Below are 12500 nucleotides of genomic sequence, written 5' to 3'. Positions count from 1 at the left end.
GGACAGGTAGTGGTTAGGACAGTTACTGGTTAGGAAAGTTAGTGGTTAGGACAGTTAGTGGTTAGGACAGTTAGTGGTTAGGACAGTTAGTGGTTAGGACAGTTAGTCATTAGGAAAGTTAGTGGTTAGGAAAGTTAGTGGTTAGGAAAGTTAGTGGTTAGGACAGTTAGTGGTTAGGACAGTTAGTGGTTAGGACAGTTACTGGTTAGGAAAGTTAGTGGTTAGGACAGTTAGTGGTTAGGACAGTTAGTGGTTAGGACAGGTAGTGGTTAGGACAGGTAGTGGTTAGGACAGTTAGTAGTTAGGACAGTTAGTGGTTAGGACAGGTAGTGGTTAGGACAGTTAGTGGTTAGGACAGGTAGTGGTTAGGACAGGTAGTGGTTAGGACAGTTAGTAGTTAGGACAGTTAGTGGTTAGGACAGTTAGTGGTTAGGACAGTTAGTAGTTAGGACAGTTAGTGGTTAGGACAGGTAGTGGTTAGGACAGTTAGTGGTTAGGAAAGTTAGTGGTTAGGACAGGTAGTGGTTAGGACAGTTAGTGGTTAGGACAGGTAGTGGTTAGGACAGTTAGTGGTTAGGACAGGTAGTGGTTAGGACAGGTAGTGGTTAGGACAGTTAGTAGTTAGGACAGTTAGTGGTTAGGACAGTTAGTGGTTAGGACAGTTAGTAGTTAGGACAGTTAGTGGTTAGGAAAGTTAGTGGTTAGGACAGTTAGTGGTTAGGACAGTTAGTGGTTAGGACAGGTAGTGGTTAGGACAGTTAGTGGTTAGGACAGTTAGTGGTTAGGACAGGTAGTGGTTAGGACAGGTAGTGGTTAGGACAGTTAGTGGTTAGGACAGGTAGTGGTTAGGACAGTTAGTGGTTAGGACAGGTAGTGGTTAGGACAGTTAGTGGTTAGGACAGTTAGTGGTTAGGACAGGTAGTGGTTAGGACAGTTAGTGGTTAGGACAGTTAGTGGTCCCACTGTTGGTGCTCCTTGACAGTGTTTCTCTTCCGTTCGTTAGCTAAGGTCAAAGGTCAGGCGCTACAGAACGAGAGCTCTCCTTATGACATTTCCTGCAGCCGAGGGCTCGACGCGTGCAGGCGGACACACGCACAGAGGAGGTCCATCCATCCAGTTCTGACCACAGTGGATTTACGTGATCGCGGCTGCAGGACGAGGCGAGGTCGGTCCTCAGAAGGCGAGGAGGCTCCTCCGGCAGGAGCCCATCATGGGATTATGTGACGAGATAAAGATCAGCTGATGCTCACGAAGACAAGAGCCGTGGCCTCCAGGCTGCCGGTCCTCAAGGAATGCCTATATATATATATTTATATATATATATATATGTTTGTGTGTTACATTGTGTTACGTGTGTGTGTGTTAAAACACAAACCCTCCGCCTCAGAGGCGTGGGGGTTCATGAGGGCGAGGGAGGCGTCATTAGACGGACTCTACGGCCCGGAGGGTGAAGGAGTGTGTGTGTGTGTGTGTGTGTGTGTGTGTGTGTGTGTGTGTGTGTGTGCCTCATTGCCTCTGTTACGCATTCTCCCCGGCGTCTCCGTCACAATAAAAGACTAAACTTTGACTCGTAGTCGCCGCTCTGACAACAATGGCGTGGCGGAGCCTCTCTCTCTCTCTCTCTGTGATTACAGCCCTCTCTCTCTCTCAGGTAAACACCCTCCAACTGATTATTTAGATAAGTCAGAATCACCGGGCGGCACCCCCGCCGTAAACGTTTGTTAGCAGTCGTCCGTGCGTGAGTTTTTTTTAAACCTTTGGTTTGTTTTTCCAGGCGGCCGTTGTAAATGAATGTTTTGTGGAGTTTCGCCTTTCCAGCTCTGGTGCCATCTTTATCCAATCCGAGTCTATGGGACCTCTTCTCCCTCTTCCTCCAGAGACGAGGAAGAGGGAGAAGATGGTTCCAGCGGTTTCTGGCTTCTTCCGTCGACAGATGTGAGAGTTTTGCTCGCCCGTCGGCGTAGAGTTCGCCCAACGAGCTTCGTGAAATGTCAGCAAAATTTGGAGAATATTTGACACCGGAGAACCCGTCCGACTAGATGATGAAAGGATTCGACATTCATTCCCACGTGTGCATTTTGCAAAGCTCGCAGTGATTGCAATCACAACCATGAGAGATAGTGGAATGCAGCTGTTAGGAGATAATAATTATATATATATATATATATATATATATATATATATATATAATTATGTTTGAGTTCTGCTTGTTATCAGCCGCTCACAAAACCAACAACAATGGCGACTCAGCATTTAAATGAGGATCTTCACCCAGCGGCGCTTCATCATCGCCAGCCGGCCCCCGTCACATCGCTCTGTTCCACCACACTGGAGGGGGCCCCCTCCCACTGGAGGCCCCCTCCCCGCTGTCACAAGGGCCCCTCTGTCAGACACTTTCTCTGACTACACTGCCCTGCTACAATCCTGTGTGTGTGTGTGTGTGTGTGTGTGTGTGTGTGTGAGATTTGAGTGAGAGGGAGGGTGGGTTGTTGTTGGGGGGTGGTGGTGGTGGTGGTGGGGGGGGGGGGGGTTCACTGTTTCACTGAGAACAATACCCCCTTTTGATGCATCTCGGCTCGCCCTTTGTTCCCGCTAACGAGGGACCAACGGGCCCGACGGCAGACAGAAGGAGGATGGGACGGAAGAAGTGAATGAAGTGGAGGAGAGAGAGAGAGAGAGAGAGAGACAGAGAGAGGCCCGGGTTGGCTGTGGCCCGCTGAGCTTCTCCACAGCATCTTTATTGGGCCTTATCTGTGCCCCTCTGAGCCTCATCCTGTTTACATACAGAGAGGAGGGGAGGAGGATCCACTTTGCACCGCTAACGCAGAACATTCACACCGGCGCCCACGACTTAGCGCCCATTGTCTTGGGACGAGGGGAAGGGGGCGCAAGAAAGGGAGGAAAGCAGTGAAGTTTCAGGAGGTGGGGGGGTGGGGGGGGGGGGGGCGTCAGGTTTCAAGGACTCTAGGGTTCTCTCTCCTCTGCAGCCATGCTTTTGTCCCCGAGGTGGAGGGGGGGGTGGTTAATAATGCCATTAACAGGCAACAACAGGCAAATGCCCATTCCCCCCCCCCCCCAGGGGCGCTGCTCAGGTATCACCGGAGCAGCTGTGGGCCGATGAGTTGTAACCGATCTCTTATTGATATCTTCTGGTGGCTCCCGACCTTCCTCCTGAAGGGCCCCCCCCCCCCTCTTTTTTACCCCGGACGAAGTGACATCATTCTGTAAAAAGGAGAGAAAATGCAAATTTACGTTGACAATCATACTTAATAGGCTTTTTTTTTGCAACCAGTGAACGGAAGGGTCAATATTTAGTGTGACGTACGTCTCTGGTAGAGAGAGACCTGTCAATCACCTTGTAGCCCCGCCCTAAAGCATCCCCTGCTTTATGGTCCGTTTGACTCATGTTTAAAATGTTTACTGAGGGAATAAATGCACGAGAGAAGTATCTTCGAACTGTTCAGAGGCGGCCCTTGCAGGTGCCTGCTGGTGAAGGTCCCCTAAAGAGTGTCCAAACAGATGCCTGTGTGTAGAAAAAAAAGAAAACAGACAGTGAGTTAGGGGGGGGGGGGGGGATAAAATCTCTCTGAGTAAGCACATGCTTCAGCCGGCGGCCCCCTGGCCACACAGAGGGGAGCAGAAAGGACAGCGATCCACTCTGCTGAGCTCAGCCACTCTGTGTGTGTGTGTGTGTGTGTGTGTGTGTGTGTGTGTGTGTGTGTGTGTGTGTGTGTGTGTGAGCTTTGTACATGTGTGCCACACATCAGCAGCTCGTGGAAACAAAGAACTGCTCTAACACCTGTGTGTGTGTGTGTGTGTGTGTTTGTAAATGTATATTTCTCCTAAACAGTGATTAGGCGTGTGGATGAAAACTTGGGTGGTTTTTATAGAGGCGAGTTTGTTTATTTGGATTGTGAGAGCGTTTTCCTTTAAATCCTCTTTGTGGTCGACGACTCAGAAATGTTTGAGAAAGGCTTTCGCTCGAGTTGCCAGAGGAACCGCACGGTAATCCACTTTTAACACCCACATAGCCACACACACACACACACACACACACGCAGGCTCTCACAGATGTAATACCGTGTTACGGCGGCGCTTGTACGCTGCAGTACAATCCTAGATCTGTGTCACGCCCGTCACCTTTGACCCCTTTGACCTCTTGGCCCACGTCGCCGTGAACCCACGCTCGCCGTTCCCAAAACGTGCTCGTGGCGCCGGATGAAGTGAGCCGCGTGGGCTCAACGGTGTTTTATAAAGTATAAGATGAAACAATCTCATCACACACGACTTGAACTTTGATCTCCGAGCTCATAGAGCTGATGCATGAATCTTTAGGGGCGGTAGCTGAGGGGGCGTCGCCCTCGGACCGGGCGCCGCCCGCCTTGTTTTGGCAGAACGACGTCCGCCAACAAGTGGACCTGGAACCAAACCACTCGTTCCCTCTGATCCCTCTTATCAGATACACCTGCTCTCACTGTTCTCACACACACACACACACACACACACACACACACACACACAGAGAGAGTCACACACATATCAAATAACCACAACATAATATTTAGACATAACTCTTTTTTAGCTTCCTCCAGAGTGTCCTTTAGCGACATAGGTTATGTTGCAGGGTGTGTGTGTGTGTGTGTGTGTGTGTGTGTGTTTCCATTACCTTCACACACACACACACACACACACACACACACACACAGATGAAATGTGATGTAGAAGGTTCAACAGACGGGAACGCCTTTTCATGCAAACTTCTTTCCATTTATATATATTATTATTATTTTCCCACAAAACATTATATTTGTGGTTTTCTACACACAATTTAAAAAGTAAGAGCAAAAATCAAGAAATATAGATTATAGAATACGAGAAAAAATTCTACAAAATTATGGAGAATCTGTCTGAATTAAAATGAAAAAGTAAAAAAAAAATGTTTAAATCTCCAAAGAATGTGCAAAGTAAATACGACCGAAGAATAAACCAAAATAAACATAACGGATGTCGTGACTTGAGGAGCATTAACTGGAGTTTGATGAACAGCTAGTCTGAATGGTGAGGAAAGAAACCATAGAAGAAGAGGGGAGGCGTGATTGATGGCCAGTCTATGGTGTCAACCCCCCCCCCCCCCCCCCTCTCTAACCTTCCTCTGAATTCCCGGTCAGGACGGGTCACACGGTGTTTGCTTGATAGACAGGAGGAGGAAATCCTCCATTAGGGCCACAATACGTCTTCCTCTCCCCAGCTCCGCCTCCCTCACTCCCTGACTCCCCGCCCCCCCCCCTCCCCCCCTCCGCGCTGGCTCACCATAATCACGACGACCTGTTAATTCTGATCCCGAAAGCCCATTAAAAATGTCAACGGAGGACCCCGTTTCCACGGCGACACGCAGGTGTTCAGTGCCACGTCACAGGGGGGGGAATTAACCTTTAAGAACGTCCATTATGGTTCCGTCTTAAGACCACGAGGAACACGTTCCAACTTTGTAGTGAAGAACTCAAAGAAAAGAGCTAATCTGAGAGCTAACCTGAGAGCTAATCTGAGAGCTAATCTGAGAGCTAATCTGAGAGCTAACTCGCTGGACCGAATGTAACTGTGAAGCCAATGAAACGAGGCTCTGGCTGGATAATCTCTCTCTCTCACACACACACACACACACACACACACACACACACACACAGCGACATGAGTTAAACTCACAAACATATGCACACACACCATATCTTTAAACCAGCAGTGGAGCGTGAACAGACGGGATAAATAAATAAATGCAACACGCACGGTCACAAAAGCCCTGCAATGACCTTCTGCATTAGCCAAAAGAAATACCTCTCTCTCTCTCTCTCTCTCTCTCTCTCTCTCTCTCTCTCTCTCTCTCTCTCTCTCTCTATCGGACCGGGGGTCTTTCGTGGTCTGCTGCGAGTCTCTTTGTACACTGTAGGAGAGAAATGCATGACGGGATCCGATAAGTCAAATAGAATTGTTGCCCTAAATTCACCAAGCAACACACACACACACACACACACACACACACACACACACACCCTGAGTGTGTGTGTGTGTGGGGGCTTTATTTCCCCTTCTTTTAAGGCTCCAGTTGTTCTCAGACGCCTGGTTGACGGCTCATTGGCTCTAAGCGCTCAGAACTCCTCCAGGAAGACATGATGCGTAGTTTGGCTTTTAGTGTGGAAGCGAAGCAGGACGGCTTGAAGACGCCTCAAAGTACAAAGCTGGCCTGCCACGCAATGCATTATGGGTGAAAAGTTCGGTCTTAGTTAGACGATGTCTAGATCCGACGAGGACTCGTTTGTGTTCATTTAACTGCTCCGCCTCCTCTGAGGATCTCTGACCTCACGACAGAGCCGGTGAAATAGTTGTTTTTTAAATCACTGACGCCCAGCAGGCCTTTGCCCCCCCCCCCCCCCCCCCCCCCCCCCTCCCCCCCCCCCTCTCTGTGGGTCAGCGACTCCTCTCAAGGGGTCACGCCTGCTCTTCATCCCTATATAGAGGTCGTATTTCTTCACTGCGGACGTAGCCCGGAGTAAGTTTTAACTTGTGCTGAGGGGTGCGTGGACCGATGGGTACCGCCCACATAGCAGGGGGGAGATGGCATGGTGGGGGGGGGGGGGGGGGGGGGGGGCACCTCAAGGCTTTTCATAACTCACTCTCACGTTCCTCTGTCTGTCTTTCAGCTAGTTAGCTCCCATGATGCTCTCACCAGTTTGCATGTGTGTGTGTATTTCCCATGTCTGTTAAGCCCATGACCTCCTTTCACTTCACCTCATTAGCATGTGAAGTATATGTATGTGTCTATAATGTATATATACATATATATATATATATATATATATATATATATATATATATATATACATATATATATATATATATATATATAATTAAATACATTTCTCACATTGGTCTTCCATTTGTTCTTGCGGTCTCTGTGTTATTCTTTCCATTTTATCCTTTATGATATCTATCCGTTCCTTGTGTGTGTGTGTGTGTGTGTGTCTGTGTGTGTGTGTGTGTGTGTGTGTGTGTGTGTGTGTGTGTGGGGGGGGGGGTTCTCCTTTCCCCATGTCCGTGTGTTCTTGCAGTATTTTTTTTACCACGTCTGTCTCGTCTCGGTACATTTTCTTTACTATAATTTAGATTACACCAACGTGTCCACAAGAATGTATAAGAAAAATGTGTTTTTGAGGTCTGGCGCCCGCTGTGTGTGTCTGAGGAAAGACCAGTAACACAATCCCCCCCCCACACACACACACACACAGACACAGACACACACACACACACACACACACACACACACACACACACCCCTATTCAATCACCAGAGTCCCTGTGATGTGAGGCCGACCGCATGAACCACGCGTGTGAGTCTGTGTCTGACGGTTTTGATGTGTGCGTCGACGCCTTCCTGTCTTTAAGCCGCCTCCTCTTTAGGAGCTGTTCGACCAATCCGTGCGCTCGTGACAAAAAGCAATGTTTCCAGAGTTGGGTGGGCTTCGTCTTCTTCTTTTTTATTTCTTGGTTTATTCACACGTTTCGAAAACCCCTCAAAGGAAAAGTCCTCTCCAGAGTTTGCACGCCTGTATTTTGCTGTACTTTTGACTTCTCGCATGTTGTTGTTGTGGTTGTGGTTGGTTTTTAATTCATACTTTACATTTATATATTTGCTTAAGATTGTGTGCTTATGGTTCATATCGGTGGTGTGTTTCTATCATTTAAGATCCAAGAGAAAAATAAATCATAAAACAAGCTAAGATGGAATAAGTCGGGTACAAAATAGAATAAAAAGTCAATAAGAAGTTGCAGTTTGCAAAGCTAATGGTTTCATACAAGTGGTTCCCCTGTGATCCATAACACTCTCACCACCTGTGTTGATGGGGGTCTATTGTCTCTCATAATGGCCCTGAATGCCAGGAGGGGGGGTGGGGGTGGGGGGGGCTCCTAATGCTGAAGAATAAGTCTCTTTAGCTTGATGTCACACGGTCAACAGCAGCAGCAGGAGGGTGGTTGCTGAGCAAACGTCCTGGTTTAATGTTAACATGACACGCACACACACACACACACGCACACACACACACACGCACACACGCACGCACACACACACACACACACACGCACACACACGCACACACGCACGCACGCACACACACGCACACACGCACGCACACACACACACGCACGCACACGCACACACATGAAGGCCTTTTAAAAAGTGTGTTTTAATGTGACGTTCTTTCTCCAGCTTGCAGGTAAGTGGCGTTGACCGTATTATTCCCTGTGTTAGGTGCATCCTCCCCCGGTGTGTGCGTGGGTTCACACACGCATTCACGTGCGCGTGTATATGTGTGTGTGTGTGTGTGTGTGTGTAGCTATGCTGCCCAGCCTGGCTCTGCACCGCTCCTCTGTTCGTCCGTACCAGAGGGGTCTCTACTGCAGCGACTCCAGCCTGAGGTACCCCTACAAGAGGAGCACCGTCCCCTCCTCGGTGCTCACCGCCGTCGGGTTGACACTGCCCGCGGTGTCTGTAAGTCGCCCACCACCCCCCCCCCCCCCGCCACCACCACCACCACCCCCACCTCGCGCGCACAAAGAGCACCCGGCTTTGGGGGTCGAGGGGGACCCACTGAGGGCAGAACCAGGGCCGGCTGATGGGTCACGATGGGTCACGATGGGTCATGATGGTGGCGGCTCAGAGAAGTGAACTCTGAAGTCATAGTTTATTCATGGTGCCAGTTGCATCTGTTTTTGTCTTTTAGGGGGGAGGGGGGTGAAAAACCACACACACGTGACGACCTCAAGCCCCGCCCACCTCTGCCATATCCCCATGACCCCGCCCCCCCCCCCCCCCGGTGCTCCTTGTGCTCCCCTCTGTTTATGTCCGTGTCACTGACCTCCTTCTCTTCCTCTCTCCTCGCTCCCTTTCTTGTGTCCTCTGTAGCTAGCCTGCCTTTCCTCGTCATTGAGACTAGCACCATAAAGCCGTACCAGCGCGGGTTTTACTGTTCGGACCAGTCCATCCGCTTCCCCCGAAAAGAGGGGGACACCATTAGCGACGCCGTGCTTTGTGGTGTCGGCATTCTTATTGCCATCTTCTCTGTAAGTCAACCTTTTTTTTTTGTTTTTTTTTGCAGATTTTACTCCAATTTAAAGTCACTTCTTTTATTATAATTATTGTTTTTTCCAACTCTTGGCCTCCCCCCCTGCCCCCCCCCCCCTATATATAGATGAGCCTCACTAACAAAAAGCCCCTTCGATAATAAATAATAATAAAGTTTGAGTGATTTCTTATCGTGCAGTCTTTTATTGCTCTGAATGTGCTCTGTGTGTCCTTCCAACCCCTTTTTCATTCTTCGTCACACTTTTATTCTTTTGAGTCATCGGAGCCATTTGTGATGCCCCCCCCCCCCCCACCACCACCACCACCACCACCACCACCGCCCACCCCAACCCCCCCACTCCCTTCCTCCAACAACGACGTTTTACGACCTCCTGGTCTGGTCTCATAACCCCCCACACACTCCATACCCGGCTCCGTGCCCTCTCTGTCCTGCACACTGAGTGGGAACAGCTCCAGTGTAGTGCCAGCGAATTTGTGGGCGGGGGGGGGGGGGGGTTAGTGGAAACATGCTAGAAAGAGTGCTGCGGTATGAGCATGTCAATTGGTGCCACGTGGTCAGGCGAGATGGTGCTTACAGCCCCCAGACTCTATGTGGCGCGCCCCCCCTTTCCTCATCCCAGACTAAGACGCCTCCTCGCCATCAGCTTGGTGGGCACACACACACACACACACACACACACAGCGTACACTCAGCTCTTCTGCTTATTGGAACCAGGAGGCCGCGCTAGTTAGTTCCCTCACATGTTCACGTGTGGGCAAAGCTGGCGTGTCACACACACACACACACACACACACAGCTGTGTTTCATTAGTGGCGTCGTCTACTGCAATGCCGACACCGTTCCTTTTTTTCAGGTGCACGCGGACGCCTCACTCGTGCACAGATTCCAGTCAGGGCGATGAGAGGAGGAGGAGGGGGGGGGGGCTCTTGTTTATCTTCGCTCTAAGGGAAATCCCATCGGTCCTGCTGGTCAGACGTATCTTAGCAATCCAGAGAGACGGAGCGCGATGAGCGTCGGCGATCCAAATAAACCCGCCAGGCGGCCCATGGCGCCCTCCGTAGAGGGTCCGTGACAGACCCTGTCGGCGCTTGAAAAAAAAAAAAACGACAAACGACAATAAACCGAGACGGAGAAGCGGAGGAGAGGCTTGAATGCAAACGCCGACAACCCAAATAAACTCCTCTGTCCTGCATCGGCCTCCTGCGGTTCTAATCTTAAGCCCGGATCAAAACAATTCACTGACAATAGCAAAGACACACACACACTTTGCCGTCGTGTTTGTTTGTTTTGGCTTGTGAGCCGGCCAGCTGACCACACAACTTGGCAGGATAGGTGTGTTTTTTAATCCCGGCCTGACAATGCATGTAAATACACAAACAGTGTTGTGTGTTTATTAACTCGCGGGCCTCCGAGATGCGCGCACGTTTTAAAAAAGCCTCCATGCCACTTTGCGTTCAGAGCACCGCTGAGAGATGGAGAGTGAGTGAAGCCTTGTGTGTGGAAAAGAGGAAGGAAAGGGGAGGTGTGGTCGGAGGTGGGGAGCAGCCGGTCCGTCAGTCAGACACCCCCTCAGGCTCAGATATATGATTGACATCTCCGTGCCTCGAGGGTTGGCTCGGTGTCAGCCCCCCCCCTCCCTGAGGTCCATCCATGGGCCTCAAAACTACTTAAAACCTCATGGCTGGAATACCGCAGGGTTCACCGTTAGGCCCACTCGACTTAAGCCTTAAAGCAGACTGTTGGCTGTGTTTGACCCCCCCCCCCCTCCCCTGGAGGTTTATCCACTGGACTCAAAACTACTTAAAACCTCATGGCTGGAATACCGCAGGGTTCAACGTTAGGCCCACTCGACTTACGCCTTAAAGCAGACCGTTGGCCCCGATAGAAACCCCCCCCAGTCTGGATTATTTGTTCTCGTGTTTTTTCCGTTCCCCCCCCTTTTCCTTTCTCTGTTTCATTATCCTTCATATCCCACATACAAAGAGGCCCCCCATCATATCATTGAGGGCAGCATCACCATTAATCACATCCAAACTGCCTGAGGGAAAGGCAGGCCATGCTCATTGTTTGTCTCTGTCTGACTCTCACTCATTCTGTCTCTCCTGTCTGTCCTTTTCACTCAAGTCTGACTAAATTAGATTTCCTGCATGATAAACACTCAAACGTTATATATATATATATATATATATATTCTTTTTACTGCATGGTTATCTGCATCTAAACCTAAAACTGTGACACTGTAGGATCCAACAGCATTATGTGTCTCCCATCTGTGATCAGTGTTGTCTGTTTATCTCAAAGAAACCCTCCATTTCTTTTAGATCGTGATTGGAGAATGCTTCAGGATTCACCAACTGCGAGAGGGAACCAAGTCTTTCGTCGGGAATCCCTACGTGGCCGCCCTCTACAAGCAGGTCAGCGCTCCATAAGCGTGCTTTCACGCCTTATTGCATTTATACATCACTTACTTCACTCCGATTGTCCAATCGTATAGCTTTGCAACACGGCCTGAACCCTTTTGAATATTCCACATTAGTCATTATGAGCAGTCTGTGTGTGCTCAGTGTGTGAGCTAACCAGCTAAACAGGTTTATATTTGAAAGAAATTACAGTTTTTTATTCTACAACTTAATAAATAAACACTAGAAAGAAATAGCTTCGAACTACAATACAATAGTAATGCAGTTCATTTACGTCCATGTCTTCCACACAGAACAGCCCGAGACGGCGTTTGATAGCTTAATTAGCTCGATAGCAGCTAAACAGGTTTATATTTAAAGGAAATGCCTGTTCTTCCATTTTTGTTCTCATATCCATATGACTAAATAGCTTTTAATTGCAATATAATAGCAATATGTTTATTTCCATGTCTTTCCACGTGGACCGTACAGCGTTTTTACCACCAATTTGTTTCCGCTACCGTTACCTTAATTAGCTTGCTTGTAGCTACCGTTAGCTTAATTAGCTCGCTAGTAGCAGCTGGTGAAGTCCAAGAAACGAGAAGCCCGTTTCCGTCTACCAGCGTGTAAAATCTAGGACGCCTCGTTTCAGAAATTACTCGTTTATCTTTGAGAGAAGAGAGAAGTTAGCGTGGTTTAGCTAACCATCCATCTTTGCGTCCGATCACTGATTGTGTGCGGGATCTCGCAGATGGGCGTGTTCCTCTTCGGGTGTGCCGTCAGCCAGTCGTTCACCGACATCGCCAAGGTGTCGGTGGGCCGCATGAGGCCTCACTTCTTAGACGTGTGTAAGCCGGATTTCTCCGCCATCGACTGCTCGCTGGGCTACATCACCAACTACACCTGCGCCGGCGACGAGAGCGACGTGCAGGAGGCCAGGTGAACGCACACAACGCACACAACG

General features: G+C 49.4%; 1 protein-coding gene across 2 annotated transcripts in view; it reads left to right on the top strand.

Moving 5' to 3' along the window:
- plpp3 (phospholipid phosphatase 3) overlaps positions 1-12500 on the top strand; it is a 25241-nt gene that overhangs the window by 3498 nt on the left and 9243 nt on the right. Inside the window, exons 2-4 of one of the 2 annotated variants that reach the window (XM_034530070.1) lie at positions 8957-9114; positions 11459-11551; positions 12288-12475. In XM_034530070.1, the coding sequence (XP_034385961.1) occupies positions 8957-9114; positions 11459-11551; positions 12288-12475 (439 nt within the window). Of the gene's footprint in view, positions 1-8387; positions 8543-8956; positions 9115-11458; positions 11552-12287; positions 12476-12500 lie in introns of both variants that reach the window. The other variant, XM_034530071.1, reaches the window with a different exon arrangement.

Source organism: Cyclopterus lumpus, chromosome 4, assembly GCF_009769545.1.
Source record: "Cyclopterus lumpus isolate fCycLum1 chromosome 4, fCycLum1.pri, whole genome shotgun sequence".
Taxonomy (NCBI): Eukaryota; Metazoa; Chordata; class Actinopteri; order Perciformes; family Cyclopteridae; genus Cyclopterus; species Cyclopterus lumpus.
This window is presented reverse-complemented; position numbering and strand designations above follow the sequence as displayed.